At 34.2% G+C, this 21220-nt stretch overlaps 1 protein-coding gene across 4 annotated transcripts in view; it reads right to left on the bottom strand.

Moving 5' to 3' along the window:
- ANKHD1 (ankyrin repeat and KH domain containing 1) overlaps positions 1 to 21220 on the bottom strand; it is a 115979-nt gene that overhangs the window by 38961 nt on the left and 55798 nt on the right. For 2 of the 4 annotated variants that reach the window (XM_007194089.3, XM_007194090.3), the window contains exons 11-14: positions 5456 to 5543; positions 2625 to 2752; positions 2276 to 2419; positions 823 to 925 (exon numbers count right to left, since the gene is read on the bottom strand). In XM_007194089.3, the coding sequence (XP_007194151.1) occupies positions 823 to 925; positions 2276 to 2419; positions 2625 to 2752; positions 5456 to 5543 (463 nt within the window). Of the gene's footprint in view, positions 1 to 822; positions 926 to 2275; positions 2420 to 2624; positions 2753 to 5455; positions 5544 to 13879; positions 13954 to 21220 lie in introns of those variants that run through there. The other 2 variants (XM_007194088.3, XM_007194091.3) reach the window with 2 other exon arrangements.

Raw genomic sequence — 21220 nt, 5'->3', positions numbered from 1 at the left:
AGCTGTGTTAAAGATACAAATATATACTTATACACTTCACTGTGATTTCAAAAATCTAGAACTTCATTGTCATATAATGAATGAAATATGCTTATACATTTGTTTTACATATAATAGTTTTTAACACTTTACATATTACCTATTTTCTTTATTTCAGAGAACTCAGGTAGGACAACCATACATTATTACCAAGTGAAGGTACTTTATATCTACAAATGAAAATACAGCAGAAAAATAACAGAGCTCAAAAATTTGAGTCCTTTAAATAGTGTATACACCTTGATATTCACTTGGATATTATTCATATACTTTTTTATAGTTATTTGTCCGTGTTCACATACTGACAGATGTTAAGCCATATATTCAGCATTACATGAAAGAAACTAAATATAATTCTTAAACTTCTCACTCACCAAACTGAATCAATGCTACTAAGACTTGACAGCAAACATATTTTCATTCCTCATATTACTGTTTAGCTAAAGAGTTGTGAAATGAAAAATGAATGCCTGATAAATTTTTGCTACTTTAATATAACTTGCTACTTCATTTAATATAATGAAGAACTTGGTATATGCTTAAGTATTTTTGCCTGTGCCAGATGAAAACTACACCTAGAAGTATGTTAGCATTTTAAGAAATCATTTTTCCTAGTACTTGTGTCTTTTCTATTTTAAATAGTATGTAAGATGATTAGCATTTGTCAGAATTACCTACCTCAATTCTGGATACACAGTAACTGTGTACCATTAAAGTACCTTTACGAATTCATACTTTAGGTGATAACATACCCATTTTAAGGAAAATAATTCAAGAACTAACCTTTTTGTACTCCTAAAACAGCAGGAGAGTTCTCCTGTAAAGTTCTGTCAGGTTCCTGTGGAGGTACAACCATGGCAAGTGTATGCACTGGTACACGTGGAACCTAAAAAGTCAACTCAGAAAAAAATAATCTCAGACCAAAGAATAAAACAAAGGTCCATAAATGAAAGAGATCCTGTTTTAGATTTTCTTCGTATACCACCAAATTAACTTTTTTTGTTTCTTTAAGAGAAAAACAAAGAAGAAGAAGGAGGGGAAGAAGAAGAAGGGGAGGAAGAAGAAGGAGGAGGAGAAGGAGAAGAAAAGGAGAAGCAGCAGCAGCAGCATTATTCACCAAGCAGTAATTTCTGAGAATAGTGATTGGGCAAATTCAGGCATTCTACAAACAGTCAATGATAAGCTAAATGGAATTAATATCACTCTCTTGTTACGGAGAAATCCTTGCTGGTTTCAGTTATAGCTAGGAGTACAAGTCACATATTCAACTGGCCAATTTACCCTTGTTCAAATTCTATATGGGTCAAAAGAAAAAAATCCAACACATTTCCTGAATTGGTGTATTTCAGTAGTTCTCAGGATAACTTTGTAGAAAAGGAATTTCAGATTTCACTGAACTTTGTATACTTAGTATACTCTCTATATTCTCTCCATATTTTTAGGTAGGTTTAAAAATTACTTTAATGAATTTTTGGTGCATATATCCTGGTTTACCCATACTTTCCTGGATGACAAAAGTAACTATCTATAGGATAATTAATATTGTCTTGGGAGGTATTAAGGGAAAATCATTCTCTTGGTTCAAGATTATGCTTAATGTAATCATAAAAAAACAAACAACCTTAAAGACCTAGTTGTAATAAAAGGACAACTTGGAATACTTATATTTATATTTGGTATTAAGTGTTTCTTTTTAGCCACTATTTACAGTAAATAAAACAGTGAAAAAACTTTCCATGTACTTTTGAAGAAAATCTTAAAGAATTTAGGACCAGGTTTATTCAAATTTAAAAGAGAAATAAGCCGGACATCCCTGGTGGCACAGTAGTTAAGAATCCGCCTGCCAATGCAGGGGACACAGGTTCGAGCCCTGGTCCAGGAAGATCCCACATGCCGCAGAGCAACTAAGCCCATGCGCCACAGCTACTGAGCCTGTGCTCTAGAGTCTGCGAGCCACAACTACTGAAGCCTGCGTGCCTAGAGTCCGTGCTCCGCAACAAGAGAAGCCACTGGAATGAGAAGCCCACGCACCGCAACAAAGAGTAGCCCCCACTCGCGGCAACTAGAGAAAGCCCGCACACAGCAACGAAGACCCAACGCAGATGTAAATAAATAAATAAATTTATTAAAAAAAAAAGAGAGAGAGAGAAATAAGCCCATTTTACTAAAGACTAATTTTGAACAAAAACTCCCAATTTGAAGAATATATTTACAAATAAGCTCTGTTTTACATTACCTGAGATTGATCTTGACAAGGTGGGGTAAGCTGAGACACATCTGTGGTAGGAACTGACAGAACATTGTTTGGATAATCCAATAGATAAGAAACAACATTAGTATGGCCACCTTTTGCAGCTTCAATGAGCATTGTTGAGCCATCCTGAGAAAAATTGACACCGTAATTAATTATTTATTAATTTCTTTTTATAATATGATTACTAAACACATTTAGTTTCTTAGCAGCTCATATAAAATCAAAACTCATTTAAACAGTAATGAATATTAATAAATATTAAGCACTAAAATATTTGAAATATATTTTAATAATGATGTACATATTATTTACTTATTTTGAAGTAGAATACCTTGAGACGATGAGTAGGGTCAGCCCCATGAGCCAAGAGTAGCTCCACAACTGCCAGGTGACCTCCTGCACATGCCAACGACACTACTGTATGATCGTTATTGGCTGTAGCCCTATTCACATTGGCACCTTCAAAGAAAAATAAACAGCAATCCTAGCAAAGCCAGTTCAGACAATATGATTTTAAAAACTTTTTTGAAGTACAACATAGATACAAAAAAGTGCACAAATCATAAGTGTATAGTTTGAAAATTTTTCACAAAGTGAACACACTTGTGTGACCAGCACCCAGATCAAGAAACAGAACATTATCCACATACCAGAAGCCCCACTTTGTGCACCCTTTCAGTCACTACCCCGCCCTCCAATGGTAACTACTATCCTGACTTCCAAACTGGTTTTAGTTTTTGAACTTTATATGAATGAAATCATACAGTGTACTCTTTTGTGCCTGGCTTCTTTCGCTCAATATAATATTTTTGAGATTCATCCACATTGCTGTGCATAGTTGTAGTTCGTTCATTCAATATCACTTCTAAAATGAAAAATCTAGATTAATAAATATATACAGGTTAATGTGAGCACCAAATAATACCATTGTATGTAACTCTTCAAAGACATTTTTGATCTACTTCTAAAATGTGGCAGTATAGCCAGGTCTCAAAGTAGAGAAAACAGATTTTTTTAAACAATATTTACGAGAAATATAATTCTTCATATTGTGTATTTTAAGGGTCAGAGAGACCTGGATATGAAGAGAAGACAAAAGATTATCCAAATATGTTATCAGAAAGGCGATTTAGTAAGTTGTTCAATAGCTTTGTACAATATGACCTAAAAGAAGTCTAAATGCAAAATCTTTTCTTAGCCTCTTTTTTTGGTAAATTAATTTTGATTCACGGAAAAAAAGACCTCTCATTTTTAGTTCAACTATCTTTTACAATCCCAAAAGGACTCAACTAGATAGTTAAGACTATAGCAATGGGGACTTCCCTGGTGGTACAGTGGATAAGACTCCATGCTCCCAATGCAGGGGGCCTGGGTTTGACCCCTGGTCAGGGAACTAGATCCCACATGCACGCTGCAACTAAGAGTTCACATGCCACAACTAAGGAGCTGGTGAGCTGCAACTAAGGAGCCCGCCTGCCACAACTAAGACCCAGTGCAACCAAATAAATTAAAAAAAAAAAAAAAAAAAAGACTATAGCAATGTTCATTCTTCCTTCTTCCTTAATTTGACATATTTTATGAAGGGAAAAATAAACCTAGGGGAAACTACTATTTATTTAATTTTCAAAAATACCCAGCTGAACCTAATCCTAACTTGTATTAAAGTACCTTTGGGAAAGGCAAGGCACACCAATAAACATCCTTACATTAGCAACATGAGATTATTTTTAAAGTTGTTAATAATAAATTTAGTTGGTGGGATTGTTTAGCACTTACTACAGCCTAGAAAGGCTGTAATCAATGTGTTCTTATTCCTGACAAGCCTGATTATATGCTTAGCAGGGTAGTTGCTGGGTATGATTAGGTAACTTCTTTAGGAAAGGGGCATGAGAGAACTCTAAAGGTTATCCATCTGTTTATTACTTCTGCATGGTTGAAGTAAATAGCTTTTACAGACTAAGTTATAACATTATGTAAGATATGCCTTACTTGGTAGCAAAATGTGATGTGAAGAAAATAGGCCTAGTTTTATCCAATTAAAGAAGAAAGCAAGTATATTTAAAATGATAAAATCTTACACTGCATCCTTAATGGTACAAAATGTCAGAATTCTATTGGAATATACAATAGATATAAAATGTTTATTTGAATAACGTGACAACACTTGAGTGGACCTTCCTTACAGTTTAACATCCTAAGATTTTTTTATCAGATGCCAGAGTACCTCGAAAACTACACAGAGTTAGGCTGAACCAAAAGAAATTGCTAATATTACCATCTTTGACATATACAATGACAATTTTATATGGTTCAACATAAACTGAGTTCAGCAGCATTTCACTTCTCTATAGTAAGTAGTCTTGAACTACCTCTTATCCATCATTTGAACTTCTTTGCCTAAATATATTCTAATAATAGAATCTCTAGAGGAATATAAAAATAATAAATAACACCCTTGTGTACTTGGTTGATTTAACTGTACCATCAACAACAGTAGCAGACTTTCTCTCCTCCACCCTTCCCCATTTCCAGCAGAACTGCCTTAAGTGCTGAACGATACTGTATCTACTAAATATAGCTGGACATTTTACCTTTGACTTTTCCAACTTTGGGGAGTAACTATATACTCTTTGGTTGATGAAAACTTCAAACTCAAAACTAATAAACAGGACTTCCCTGGTGGTCCAGTGGTTAAGAATCCGCCTTCCAATGCAGGGGACGCAGGTTCGATCCCTGGTCAGGGAGTTGGGATACCCCGTGCTGCGGGGCAACTAGGCCCCTGCGCCACAACTACTGAGCTCGCGAGCCTCAACTAGAGCCCACGCGCCGCAAACTACAGAGCCCACGTGCCCTGGAGCCTGCGCGCCACAAATAGAGAGAGAGAAAAAAAAACCCACACGCGGCAACGAAAGATCCCGCATGCCTCAACAAAGATCCTGTGTGCCACAACTAAGACCCAACGCAGCCAGGAAAAAAAAACACCTAATAAAGATCCCAGCAAAGTACCTTATGAACTCTGCCTCCTAATAAAATACAGCAACAAAAGACTGGAATACAATACTTATACTATAGATAAAGTAGCTTTAACAGAAAGTGCAACAGTTTAGGAACTTTTTTCAGAAGTTGTACCTTCTTGGAAATGCACACTTGTACTTTCTTTACCTTTGCTAATAAGAAACTGCACAGTGCACAAATGGCCAGCTCTCGCAGCTTTCATCAAAGGTGTTCTTCCACCTTCAGATTCATGTTCCTAGTAAAGAAACAAAATAATCCATCAGTGCCAATTCATTAACCATCTATTTTTAACACTTAGTATCAATGACATAAGAAATAATGAAGATTTAATACTTACTCAACGCAGTCACTTATGTTACCTACCTCAGTTCCTCCAAAATACAGGATTAATTTCAGTCCACATTAGATGGTGTAACTTTCTAAGAGCAAGTTCAGTTTTACATACCAAACAATAAACATTAAGGATAAGACTTATGTTTAGTTTGATCTCCAAAGAGAAGTAACTGCATTTTTCTAATACTAAGGTTAAAAAGATATTTCCCTAACTATTCATCTGAACTATGAAAAAGGAACCTTAATTTTGTGAGGTGATTTTGAGGATCTCATCATATCAGAAGCCAATAAGAGATCTATCAAAGGAGAGAAACCAATCTCTGAAGAAAAACACTATGGTATTTCAGGAGTAAAGGGAAAAGGAAAAAAGAAAAACATACAAAAGAGCTGATTATTTTTTAGAGTAGAAATTAAATGCTTGAATAGTCAAAGGCAAAAGAAGCAGTCTTACAATAGTAGGAAGATTGTTATCCTTCCTAGCAAGTTTGTCAGCAAGAGGAATGAATGAGAAAACAGCTTCTCAAGCATCCTAATATCAAATGCCACTAAAAAAAGCTTGCTTTGTATGGTAAGTAGTACTGCCTGTTGGGAGTACTGTGAACTCTTACTACATTCATCTAAGTATTAAAATGTAGCTGACACACAGCTTTTACGAAAAGTTCTCTCAACTATCCCCTCACTATGTATGCAAACATTAATTTCTGTTGTTCTGGTCCTCTTTTGTTACTAAGAAAAACTTGATAAAGAACAGTGATTTCTTCTAATTAACTCAGCGAATCCTTTAGCTACCACACAGTCAACTAGTCTACTTACATAACTATATCTCACTACAACTTTGGCAAACTAACAATAAGAATAGATTGTCAACCCAATGGAAACTTTAAACTGGACTGCAGTGACAGAAATTCCGCTCTAAAAGAAGTTCTTTTCTTTTACCTTGATAGTGTAGAATTCTCAACCTCCTAGTTTATGTTTTGATTTTTGTTATGCATATTGATTAGACAACAATCTTTATTAACTCTAAGGTATGGAGGATGAATAACTATAGATAATGCCAACATAATTTGGCTTTAGAATGAATTTTGAACTCATATTCAAATGTAGGTAAATCTAATATTCTGGCAATTTACTTCAAACAAAACGGAATACACATCATGAAGAGCTTACTCAGAAAGACCTAGAAAGTTGTGTCAACACACTACATGCTGGAGTTGTTGTATCAACTACACACTGGAAAGAAATTGCTCCTTTAGCAACTTCTATTTCCCCTCCTGTTTCAGGGCCATTTTGCTTAAGCTGCTCTCTCTTCCCTGTAACACTTCTTTGTTAGCTCCTTTTCATCCTTGACTGTCTCAAGTTAAGTGTTATTTCCTCAAGGAAGAACTTCCTGAACCTTCTTGACTAGATCACTTTTCCTACTATTGACTTACAGTTCTACGAACTGCTCCTTCATAAGTTCTAATCACATATTAGTTTGTGTAACTATTTGGGTAACATGTCCACCACTCAAGTATAAGCTTCATGAGAAAAGCAATCATGTCCATTTTTGCTTACCATTATATACCTAATGTCTAAAACAATGAAGTACTTGAACACTGTTTACCAAGAAGGAACCTAAGCATATATGACCTCTCAAATCTTCCCTTTCATAGAAATGAAGTTTGAAGTTTAAATTTTCTACTAGGTAAATAAGAGAAAGAGAAGTTAATTTTAAGAATGGTAGCTAAACTTAGAGTAAGACATTCATTACCTTCATTTGATAATACATTATTACTAGATCATGGGTGGGCAATACTAATGTCACTTTTCCTTTTTTTTTTCTTTCTTATCTCTTAAGCCTGGCAGTGACACCCATCAATGCAATTAGTAGTGGCAAAGACAAAAGATTCTGAAAGCCCTGTTTAGAATAAACTTTTAAAGTAACTGTTAGTTCTGTATATTTAAAATATTCCCATAGCTGTTAAAAATAAAAAATCAGAAAGTATAATCCCAAGATGCTCACTCCAAGTGAAATTTCAAAATTCAACATACTAATAAAATTTTGGAAATAAAAGGTGTTAAAAGCTGCCTATTTTATTTTCCTCCCTATAAATATACATTCATTCCTTTGGTTTTGAACAATATGTTTGAGGAAACAGTTGATACGATAATACTACAACTTTATAATGTATTTATAATATTTCTTGTCCTAAAATTAATAATGTATATCCCACAACACATACCATTTGTCCCAAAATATCTGACCACTGAATCCTTCTTTTAGGATAGGAATCAAATTTGTCTATACAGCTGACCCTTGAATAACATGGGTTTGAACTGCGTAGGTCCATTTATATGTTGATACCTAAGTTCTACACTACACGATCACAGGGATGCAGAACCCCGCACAACATGGGTAGATGTGAAGTTATATGCGGATTTTCCACTGCACAGGTGGGCGTCCCAACCCCCACGTCGTTCAAGGGTCAACTGGCTACTTACTTATGAATGTTGGATTTATTATTTCAGCCAATATTTGTTCAATATCAATAAAATTTTAGGATACGAATTATGATTATTTCCTTCATAAACAAAGAAAATTATTTTTCAAGGCTACAAACTTAGGTATTGTGCAGTTTGACCTTTTTTCTTTCTTCTTTTTGTATAACAGCTAGAATAATATAAGGATTATCTATTCCTTGAACATTTGGTAAAACTCACCTATAAATCCATCTGGGATCCTCTTACCTTCATTAGATGGATGGTTTTGAACTACTGACTCAATTTGTGAAATGGTTGTTTTATTGAGGTATACGATTCTAGAATTTTAGGTCATGCAGCGAGGCTTGCGGGATCTTAGTTCCTCCACCAGGGATTGAACCTGGGCCCTCGGTAGTGAAAGCACAGAGTCCTAACCACTGGACCGCCAGGGAATCCCCTTGAATCATTTTTGATAATTTATATTTATAGAAAAAAATCAGTATTCATTTCATCTAAGTATTCAAACTGATTGTTCATATTGCCTTATGAATTTTAAAGTTCTCTACTATATCATACAGTTATAACTCCCTTTAAAGTTCTATCATATACCTTTTGCCCTTTTGAAAAAAGCTGGGCTTATTTTATCTATCTCAGAATTTTTTAAAAATCAGCTTTTATTTTGCTGTTTATCCTTATTTTTTCTTTTTTTAACTCCATTTTTTTTGTTGTTTACTATTCTATTAACTTTTTAAAAATGTTATGTCCTTCCTTCTTTGTGCTATTGTTCTTTTACTAGCTTCATTTACTTTCATTACACACACACACACACACACACACACAATTTTCCTTCTAAGGACCACTTTAGCTGTACCCTCTCACCCAAGTTTTGATGTGTAGTTTTGGTGATAACATCTATTTTGCAATTTTTACTGTGATTGCCTTTTTAACTCATGAATTATGTAAAAGTATTTTTCCTCATTTTCTAGTTATATGGGATTTTTAAAAATAAGGTCTTATTGTTAATTTGTAATTTTAAAAAAACAGAGATCAGAGAATGTAGTTCATATGATTAAGAAGTTTGTTTTAAAGACTCTTATGTGGCCTAAAACATGCACCAGATTTATTCAATGCACTGGAAAATAACATATTCCATATTTATTGGAAATAAAATGATAGCTCTCTATTTATAGGAGCAAACTTGATTTTTCTATTCTTAACAATCACTTTATGTATTTGATCTATCAGTTTCATAGAGAAGTGTGGGAAAAAATCCTATCATTACAAATGTAGAGCTAATTTTCTTGTAACTTTGTAATTTTCTATTTTAATTGGAGGGTAGATGTTAGTTACTGATTAGTAACTGATTGTTATACTAGCTGGAGGAGCATTTATTTGTCTCTAAAAATAATTTTGGTTTAAAATTACATTTTGCCTGATATTAATATTGCCTTACATAACTTTTTCCATTACTTTGTCAACCTTTCCCTGTCATTTTGCTTTAGATCTTTCTCCTGAAAACAGAATTTGCTAGATTTTGATTTTGAATCTAATTCATGTCTGTGCCCTTTTAACAACGGAGTTCAATAGGTTTATATTTGTTCTGATTAATAATATATTTTTGTAAAAAAGAATCTTTATTCAGTACCTGATTCTTCACTCCTGAACAACACAAGGATTCTAGCGTGGCTTTTGAACTTTCTAACATATCCTGCTGAATTTCATACTATTGCTGTCTAGATTTTTAGTACTACTTTGGTTTTAAGCATAAAAATTTAGGTTTTATACTCACAAATTTGTATTTATAATATATTTTACCAATTTCTGTGCTTACCGTAGCTTCCTGCATCCCACGCCTTCCTCCAGGGTTTTTTCTCCTTTTTGATGTACATAACTTTTAGTAGTTCTTTTGGCAAGGGTCTGAGGTGGTAAACTCTTATTCTTTGTAGATCTGAAAATCTGCTTATTTTTCCTTCTTTGGAATGTTAGTTGAGTATAGAATTCTATATTGTGTTATTTTCTTCTGTTTTTTTTTGGGGGGGGTGGCTGCGTTGGGTCTTCGTTGCTGCGCACGGGCTTTTTCTCTAGTTGTGGCGAGCGGGGCTACTCTGCGTTGCGGTGTGCAGGCTTCTCATTGTGGTGGCTTCTCTTGTTGCAGAGCATGGGCTCTAGGTGCACGGGCTTCAGTAGTTGTGGCACACAGGCTCTAGAGCGCAGGCTCAGTAGTTGTGGCACATGGACTTAGTTGCTCTGCAGCATGTGGGATCTTCCCGGACCAGGGCTCAAACCCGTGTCCCCTGTGTTGGCAGGTGGATTCTTAACCACTGCGCCACCAGGGAAGTCCCTCTTCTGGTATTTTGAGGATATTACTCTCCATCGTTTTCTGTGATTATTATTGTTGATGAGAATGTACCATCAAAAATTTAATTGTTGTTCCTTTGAGAATAATTCATTTTTCCTCCAATAGCTTTTAAGATTTTTCTTTATCCTTAAAATTCTGCAGTATCATTTGTTCTCCTTAGCAATTATTTTTCAATCAAGGATTCATGTCAGGCTTCAGTTCTAGAAAATTCTCCATCATTTTCTCTTCAAGCTTTGCCTCTGCCTTCTATTTCTAGCCTCTCTTTCAGAAACTTCATATATATATATATGGTCAAATATATACATGGCCTCTCAATTTCTCTTTCCTATTTTCCATCTCTTTACCTTTGTGCTGTATTATTTATTTTATCATTTGATTCATTAATTCTTTATTCAACTGTCCGATATACTGTTTATCCTATATATTTAGTTATTATTTCCACAATTTTCTCTCCTGAAAGTTTAAATGTTTTATTTTGTATCTATCTGTTCTTAATTCATAATCATCAGCTTTTGTTTCATTGCCTCACATTGTTTTATGGCTATTGTTCATAGTTTAAAATAAGCATGCTTAAAATCTTTGATTCAAGTCTTTTATTTCAATTTCCTTGGGCCTGTATTCTCCTGTGCTGCTGCTTTTTGTTTGCTTGCATTTTGACTATCTCTCTTCATGTAGATTTGCTCCTGAGCTTTATAATTTTATTTGAAAAAGCTCATTTTGCATGGGAGTTGTTTTTTTTCTTTTATTTCCATCCACAAACTTATCCCTTCTCATTAGACGGTCTAAAAGTTACCTCAGTCTGGTCCATTTCAGAAGTAGCTCTTTCCTTGGCAACTTAAGCTTCTTATCCCATGAAGTTATTTCTGTTCTTCTCACTAAATCAAATAATGATGCCCTCCAAGTTCTTAGTTACAATGTTGTCTTTGCAGCTTCCCTCTATGAAGAACAACTTGCTAATTTCTAACTGCCACTCTGGGCAGTTGCTTGGAGCTTTTTTTCCATGTTGCTTCACAGGCTGGGCAATAAGACTACATCTATTGGCCAGTTCCATGTGAGATGCATTCAGTCCCTATTCCCTTAAAGATGATGAAATTCCAGCCCCCAGCGCCCATTTTTTTTTAGGTTTAATTCTCCTTGGGCCTACAGCTTCAGCTGTGGATCCAGGGTCCGTTTCCAGTCCACAGAGTTCATTGGTCTTGTCTCTGAGTATAGCTATATATTTTTAGTTTAGTTTGCTTTTCTCCCATATTTTATTTATTAGATCTATGTACTTGAATGACAGAGAGCAGAGAGGTTTGAAAATATACTAACAGTGACTTTACTTTCTTGACTGGAAGTCATTTGTTACTTATATTTAAACAACTTTGAGATAGGACTCATTCAACATACAATAACCTAGAAAGAAAGAACTTGGCCTTTAAAAAAAAAGTGTATTAGGAGTTTTGTGTATTGCACAGATAATTTTAAGGATCAAGAAAAAATTGATAAAAGTGTTCCAGCTTTAAGTAGTAAAGTTTTAAAATATGTATATATGCTACTCCTTAATAAAAAGTTATTTAAAAAGCGGGAGGTCCTATTTAGTTTATTAAGGTAAACTAATCACCAACGGTTGAAATATATTGATAAGTGGATAATCAGAGTTTATAAGCCCGCTAAAATCTTGTCCATAAAAAATGCACTGCAAAGTTCTCGTTCTGATGCATAAGCATTATGAGAAAAAAGGTGCATTTTTTTTCTATTTGGCTTTAGATAACAAAATTTAATTTTAGATTAAGGCTTTTTTTCTTTAAAATAAATTGATTTCCTTTAAAACCACAGTCCTGGGCAACCAAGGTATATATCGAAGATTGTAACTATATCACAGAGCCAGTGTTTCTTAGAGTTGAAGGAGGACATGGTCTAGGGGGAAGGACCAGAATCAGAGGAGAGGAGAGGGAGGCTGTTTTATACTATATATGTAACTAAAGGATTCTTACACTCTCCCCTAGGGGATATGTTCTTCCAACCCACCACTGTATATTAATCACTAATTTAGTGATCTGTTACTGATCAGATTCATATCCCTCAGCAGAACTGAGATGGAAAAAGATTAAGAGGCACTGTTTTAGGGTTTGTGTTTAGCTCAGTTTCTAAAAACCACAAGTAACAAAGACAAAAACCAAGCTTACTCAGTTTGGATGAAGGAAGAATGATAATAAAGCAAAGGTTGGAAAAGAACACAACTCAGCAATGATGCAGAATAATCTACAGACTCTAGCAATGTCTCAAAGTGTGGAATATAGAGGACTTATGAGAATCTCTTGGGATATCATTTAAAATGCAGACTCCCCATTTCAGATCTGCTGAATCTGAACCTCTAAAAGTGGGGCTACAAACCTCAATTTAAAAAAGTATCCCAAGTCTTGAGACCTACAGCTAGAGAGACAGATTTAAAATCACATTTTCTTTAACAAATCCAGGGAGAAAAAAATAACTTTATCTGAACTAACACTCAGCTTTACATTCTTGATAGGAGCCACAGCTATTACATAAACTGAGTAAAAGTTTACATTTTCACATAGTATTTTGTGAAAGAAATTTATTTACTTTCTTCAAAGTAGAATGAGTATGTAACAACTTCTCATTCCAAAAGCCAATAAAAAAGATATTTAATAAGCATTATGGTTAAGAGTGGCTTGACACTGAAAAATTTATTTTAGATGGCCTAAATTAATTGTGAAGCAATCACAACTTATTCCTAATTTAAAAATTAAGCACTGCTCCTGAGTGTAAACAAATCTCTCTGGATTACAATGGATATTAAATTTGCTTGACTTCTAAAAGCATCAGGCACAAATTCCACACATTTCTTTTTTCAAAAGAAATGTTTGTTTATCAACTAGTATTCACCTTGTTAAAAAACAATCTTAGAACGAGGTTACATGAAAGGATTTTAAGAAGAAAATTTTAATTTTATAGAAATTAGGGCATGAGCAATATAGTAAATGTTTCACTAAACTGTTTTTTTGTTGTTGTTTATTTGAGGATTATATAGAAAAAAATCCAATATATCACCCTAAATCTTAGTTTCAGATTTTTGTTGAACAAAGTTGAATACAAAGGGCTTTATGACTGAGACTTTCTCTCTGGGTTATCTTAACTCTCTCAATAAGGGAGAATGCAAAAAAACTATCTGAATAAGAAAATCTATTTTAACCTAAGAGATTTTTTTTTTTTTAGGAATACCACATACAAAGAATACTAAGGAAGCAAACTACTAGCAATGTAAATCTCTTTTTATTGGAACTTCATTATCTTTTTCAATCAAAGAGGATTTCCTTTGTCACCCAACAGGGTCCTGGAACTTCTTGGCTGGAATTCAGATATCCAGAGTTCTGGTTACCTACATCATCTATTCTTTATGTAGTAGCTTACAAGCATCAAAGGCCACCCTCACCTGATGCTTGGCCGGATCTATGCCCTCCAAAATAGTCTTCATGTCCTCCTGCTTGTCCTGTGAAAGGAAAAAGAAGAACTCACGGATCTTATTCCAAAAACGAAAATCACATTTGGCCATGAAGACCTTGTGACCAGTACTTCAGGTGCTGGGCTTTATTAACTCAGGATCTTCAACTAAAAAGATTCTCATCTGTAGAGACCATAATCTCATGAACAGAGTATGATTTTTAAGTATGATAATATGGTTCTCTACCAATATAACTTCAATATAAACCTTAACATATGCAGACATAATTCTGCTAAAGTTTTTGAACTCATGCCTTTATCTCCAAATACAACTAAAACCACAGAAAATAGAGCAGTATCTTAATATCTAACCAAGGAAAATAATTAAATCAAAAGATTTGCAAATATCAGAAGCTGAGAGATAAAAGTAGGAAAAATACTGTAAGATGATTAAATAGTTCTGTAGTACCTCCTCCCCCCATTATAAATGCACTTAGCGCTCACACTTTTCAACTAAAACAGGAGACTTGAAAGAACTTGCGATGGAATATCTGTATTTTCTCTAGATCTAGTCTCGAGACAGGGAGAAAGTACTCAAAGATGAGACAGGGAGATGGTTGAAGAAACAGTAATAAGAATTGCAATCACTGACCAGGATCAACTGTATCTCCAAATAAAAGAAATGTGGCCTAGAGAAGGCTTCACCCTAAGTCACTCCTACCTCCTACCCTGGATGATATGCTTACCCTAAGGGGATGCATGTTCCTATGGTAGAGATTTGGTGAGAAAGTATTCTGAGTCAACTCTGTGATTTGAAGAAGCTGACTGTTAAAGCTCACTTCTCCCTTCCTCATCCCCATATGATTTTCAACAAAGACAAGCTCCATTCAAATAAGAATAAATAAGCACAAAGTATCCAACACAGAACCTATTAAGAAGTTCCTACAAAAACAGAAACAAAATTTTAGTCAAATATTCCCTTGTACTTTCAAAAATATTAAAGAGAATATGAACGCTTTAACTAGTGGAACAAAGTGATATAACAGCAAGAGGAAACTTAAAAGTGAGTTGGGGGTACTTCCCTGGTGATGCAGTGGTTAAGAATCTGCCTGCAAGGCAGGGAACACGGGTTCCAGTCCTGGTCCAGGAAGATCCCACATGCCGCGGAGCAACTAAGCCCGTGCGCCACAACTACTGAGCCTGCACTCTAGAGCCCATGAGACACAGCTACTGAGCCTGCGTGCCACAACTACTGAAGCCCACTCACCTAGAGCCCGTGCTCCATAACAAAGAGAAGCCACCACAATGAGAAGCCCGTGCACTGCAACGAAGAGGAGCCCACGATCGCTGCAAATAAAGAAAGCCCACACGCAGCAACGAAGACCCAATGCAGCCATAAATAAATAAATAAATTTATTTTTAAAATAAATAAATTTATTTTTAAAATAAATTTATTTTTTAAATAAATAAATAAATGTCCATTGACAGATGAATGGATTAAAAAAAAAAAAAAAAAAAGAATCTGCCTGCCAATGCAGGGGACACGGGTTCGAGCCCTGCTCCAGGAAGATCCCACATGCAACAGAGCAAGTATGCCCATGCACCACAACTACTGAGGCTGCGAGCCACAACTACTGAAGCCCACGCACCTAGAGCCTGTGCTCTGCAACAAGAGAAGCCACCACAATAAGAAGCCTGTGCACTGCAATGAAGACCCAACACAGCCAAAAACAAATAAATAAATAAATTTATCAGGAAAAAAAAGTGAGTTGGAAGAGCTCAGAAGTTCTGCTAAAGTTTTTGAACTCATGCCTTTATCTCCAAATACAACTAAAACCACAGGAAATAGAGCAGTAACTTAATATCTAACCAAGGAAAATAATTAAATCAAAAGATTTGCGAATATCAGAAGCTGAGAGATAAAAGTAGGAAAAGATACCAAGTAATGATGAAACCACGAAAACCACATTAGAAGCAGCAACAAGTATACAGAAAAAATAGTGACCTGGTGGATGGGCTTAAGAAAGAAACAATACAGAGGAAAAGGACAAAGAACTGAAAAGAATCAGACATAAAGATAATAAGGGAGATTCAATATATGGATAATAAACGTCCCAGAAGAAAACAGAACAGAAAAAGAAGTATTCAAGGCTGTAATAGAAAAAAACTGGAGAAGGATGATGAGGAGGAGAAAGAAAAGGAGAGGGGAGAGAGGATGAACTAAAATCTTTAAATAGAAAGCACTCACGGTTTTCCAGGAAAAACTATTATAAAATAATAAACACTAAGACACATCCTGGGGAAATCATAGAGGTTTAAGTATAATGAAAGAATCTTATGATAATCCGGGCAGAAAGGAAATCACTTACATATAATGGGGAATATTCTAGCAGGCTTTGGCAATATTTAATACCAGAAGACAGTAGAATAGAGGGCTTAGAATTTTGAGGGGAAAAAACACGTGATTCATTAATTTTATATTTGGTTACATTCATTTATAAATACAACATACAGTAATATCAAAAATGCAAGCACCTGTGAACTCCTTTTTTTGGTTGAGGAAAGTAAATTCAAAACAAAATACCAGTATCAGCCAGCCAAAAGGTGAGTCAAGTTCAGGAAATCAGGAATTCAGAGTCTACATAATATGAAAGACTAGTAAGGTAAACATGAATCCACCTAAATATACAGTTAAAGTTTAACAACTTTGAGAAATAATAGGGTCATAAAACAGAATGTAAATGTTATAAAATCATGATAATGTAATAAAAAAATAACTCATGAAAATCCTATGGTGGAAACACATTAATCTCCTCTTCAGAATGGAGTCAATAAACATTGTCTAAATATTTGATTTTTAAAAAATCAGTTTTTTAAAAGAAATTAACAAAATATTTCAAAATTTGCATTTGTAAATGATGTCTGAATAAATACTTTTCCAGTAAGTAACTTTATACCTGTGTTTTATATAGTTCAACAATTAGTTCAGCAATTAGTGAGCAGCTCATAGGGCTACTTGGAACACAAGGATTTTTTTAGATAAAAGAAACATGGGGACTATGATCAGAGATTAGAAAATTAAACCATAAAAAAAGGAAGGAAGGAAGAAGGGAAGGAAAGGGAAGGGAAGGGAAGGGAGGGAGGGAGGGAGGAAGGAAGGAAGGAAGGAAGGGGAAATCTAACTCATGTTAATGAGAATATAAGAATCAGGAGACCTCAATTGTTAGTAGAAGAATAGACTAGTTCAGCATTTTTGTACAGTTTCGCAGCAGCTATCAAACTTTTAGATGTGGACCCTCTGAAAACCGGCAATTTCACTTCTAGGAATTTATCCCTATATTCACAAAAGTAGCAAAGATACGTAAATGTGCATAACAATATTTAGTGCAGTACCATTTGTAATATTTAAAAATTATAATAACCCAGATGTTTATGAATAAATAAATGGTTAATAGAACACTGGGTACCTGTGAAAAAGAATGAGAAATCTTAGGAATTGACAGAAAAATATTATATTAAAAAGAAAAAAGTTTCAGAACAGTATATGTGGTAACAAATCTATTCATATAAAAAAGACATATAGCCCACATACACAGAATATATATATATGCTTGAGTGTATAGAAATGTTCAGAAAGACACACAACATATTGCTTAAATTAAAAAAAAAATCTTACAAAAGAGGATATAGAAAAGAAATAGAAATCCTCTATTTCCTAAGATTTAATATAGATAACAAACTGATCCTTCAAAATTTTTGTTTCGTTTAAGGTAAGTCCATATCAAATCTAATTTCCAGGATTAAGAACCAGAGGGTGCTAATGTATCCATGTCCAAATCACCCAGTTTCCACTAGTTCAACTATTCTAGGAAAACGCCCCCCAAAGTTCATTTGGCTAGAACACAGTCTAAGAAAAGCAACAAGGGTCAAAGAGCTTACTTTACGGTTAGGGAGGAAAATCAGTGATAGACCAGTACAACATATTCAAGGGGCGCAATTTACTCAGTGCAGAAGTGCTTCGATTTTCATTCCAACATTAAAAATAATAAACCTTTAAAAGTTATGATCAACTCTACACAGAAAATTAGTATACTAAAAATCAAAATTCTATTTCAGTAAGGAATTATACAAAGCACTAAGCATTAAATAGAATATGTGTTTCTTTCAAGATGTAAATTTTCATCATACATATATAAAATATCTCTGGAAGGATACAAGAAATGAACAACACTGATTGCCAACAGAGAGGGAAACTGGGTGCCCATGGGACATTTTATACTCTATGAATTTTGAACCATGTAAAAGTGTTACATATTACCTATTTAAAAATAAGAAAAAATATAACTGATTTGCATAGGACCAGCTACTACTCAATATGGCAAAGACCCAGAATTAGCAACACTGTGTGCCCACCACACTTCTTTAGGTTGGTTCTATTTATTTTCTTTGATCTACTGCATCTAAAGCAGATTTATTATGAGCTGAAAGAAAGAAACCATGTCCTATCTTGTCCTTGGAAAAACCTCTCCGTCTTCCACCCCTATTTTCAAGGTGGCTAACATCTCAAAGTAAAATGGTATTTCTAAATTCCTTGTCTCTCACTGGGCATTACCTATGTATACTTGAAAGCCAAAGCTGAAAAAACAATCCTAAAGAAAGGAAATTTTGAAAAGTTTGAAGGCATATAAGATGAGAAGAAGAAGATGTAACAAAAGTTTATTCTGCTACTCAAAATAAAGTTTAACCAAAGGAAAAGAAGAATAAATTCGTAATTGAACAATTCCAAAGATAACTGGAGAGATTTTATTCTTAAGAAAATAGTTTACTTACAATAAAAATCCATGTTAAGGAAACTCTTCCTACTTCTTTTACAGTATTTAAGTAGGATAAAATACTGATAGTAAAAAGATAGGGTGGGAGACAGAATGATTTAGCATTATAATGCCAAATTATTCTTTACTGGGGTGGCCTTACCACATTACTGTGTTTTCTAGGGATTAGTAACTTTTAAATATTAAAATATTTTATAATAAGCTAAATCTGCTAATTATTCATTATAAATAATGCCCAAAATTAAGAAATTTAAGATACATTTAATATACCCAAAGATTTTAAGAGATAGAATAATTTGTGTAACACATCACTATTATTAATTATGACTCACACCTTAAAATTTCATTTTCTTCAAGGATCCCATAGCACTTTACACACTGTTGGGCTAAGTACTCATCTAGTCCATCTGATACCTCCAAACAGGTAGCTAGTTAACCTGTTCTTTAAAAATCATAAAATTAGATTTCTTAAGCCACGTCATTAAAGATCTTCTGGTCCAAACCCCTCATAAAATAAAGGAAAGGGGGGAGATGAGAAAGAAAAACAAAAGAAGGCTAGGGAATCTAAGTGATTTGCCCTAGGACACCCAGCATAGCCAAAGAAAGAATATTTACAGGACTTGGGTAAAATAGTCCAGAAAGTAACACTAGATTTCATTTTACAGATGAGAATATTGAGGCAACTATTTACTTATACATCAGTGATCTGATGGCTATGATGAAAATTCCAGTGTCTTGTCTAATGTTCAGTAGCATCTCTAATGTTGAGTTCTTTCTAAATAACTAAGTGTAGCCTTTGTCACTCATTAGCCCTCCATTCAGATACAGGATTACAGGATGCCTTCCACAGGTATTTCTTCCTTTTAGTAGATTTACTTTCAAATAGCAATGAAGGCCTGTAACATGCTAAAGTGGGTCATAAAAAATCTTTATGTGAACACAACTAGAATGTATTTACCTTCTCTTATATCTATGTCAGTTGTTTATTATGGAAAATACTACTTGAGTTCCTCTTCTAGAAATGAAAGGCCAAGGAGCTGTAGACAAGGAAGGAATACTAATTTACGGGATTTATATATCACTCTCCCTTTCCAACCTTAGCTTTGTTGGCAAATACATGTGAAGGAAATTCCACAGATGACAAATATTTCTTTTATCTCAACAAATGCATCAAATTTTAGTGCTGAAATTAACATGTCATGATGAAAAGAGAAAGATTCCATCATCTTTACAAATGGTTTGAAAACCAGAAACACCACCAAATCAAAGCAACTCTGTACAAACTTCAAGTTATAAGTAAGTACTAGGGATGTATTATACAACATGATAAATATAATTAATACTGCTGTATGTTAAATATGAAAGTTGTTAAGAGAGCAAATCCTAAGAGATCCCATGACAAGGAATAAATTTTTTTTCTATTTCTTTAATTTTGTATCTATATGAGATGATAAAGGTTCTTAAATTTATTGTGATAATCACAAGTTAAACTTATACAGTACTGTATGTCAATTATATCTTAATAAACCTGGAAGAAAAAAATAAAATAAAATAAAAATAAAACACAACAAAAACTCCTACTATATATATATATTTTTTTTTTTTTTTTTTTTTTAAAACAGAAAAACAAAACAACACTGACATGTTAACCAACACTGTTGCCACCTAAACATCCTATCATTAGGGCCTTTGGAAACTCTGACCTGATGCAGTCATCTTTCATAGCGATGGATCATCTCTATAACAATAACATGGTTGGGCATGGAAGCCAGGAAAACATAGACAACAAAGTAAGTCAAAATTAAAAGCAAGCAAGAGAAAAAAAGAAAGAAGCAGAGTAGGGTTTTACAATCAAAGTCATACTGTTGAATAGTTAACTATGCAAATTCTCCACCTTGAACATAAAAGTAATAGTAAAGAGGGGGCTAGGGGACTGTGGTAAAAGAAATCAAGCCATATAAATGCTTTAGCTGAAGTAAGCTATCAAGATACAAATAAGAATGAAATATTAAAACTCTGCCTTTTGGTCTAAAGACCAGTAACTGGGGAGAATGGCCTAAAGTAATAATTATACAGGACACCAGGACAGTGACTCAAAGACAATGGAACTGAATCAACTTCAGTTTTCGTTTTTTTTAATATTGCAGATGTCAATTTTATTTTTATTTATTATTTTTTTTGGCCGTGCCTCACGGCATATGGGATCTTAGTTCCCGGACCAGGGACTGAACCCATGCCCCCTGCAGTGGAAGCGTGGAGTTTTAACCACTGGACCATCAGGGGAGTCGCTCAACTTCGATTTTTAAATGGTGTTTATTGGTTATTTCTGGTCAAGCAGTTCAATAACAAACTTGTAAGGACACATAGTATATTCTTTTTCAGAAAAATAAGATTAGTTTCCAAAGGCTGGTTTATTTTTTATTTATTTATTTATTTTTAAATTTCTTTTAGATTTTAAGTATACTACAGAATGCTAATGTGTTT

The sequence above is a fragment of the Balaenoptera acutorostrata genome, chromosome 2 (assembly GCF_949987535.1).
Source record: "Balaenoptera acutorostrata chromosome 2, mBalAcu1.1, whole genome shotgun sequence".
Lineage (NCBI taxonomy): Eukaryota > Metazoa > Chordata > Mammalia > Artiodactyla > Balaenopteridae > Balaenoptera > Balaenoptera acutorostrata.
This window is presented reverse-complemented; position numbering and strand designations above follow the sequence as displayed.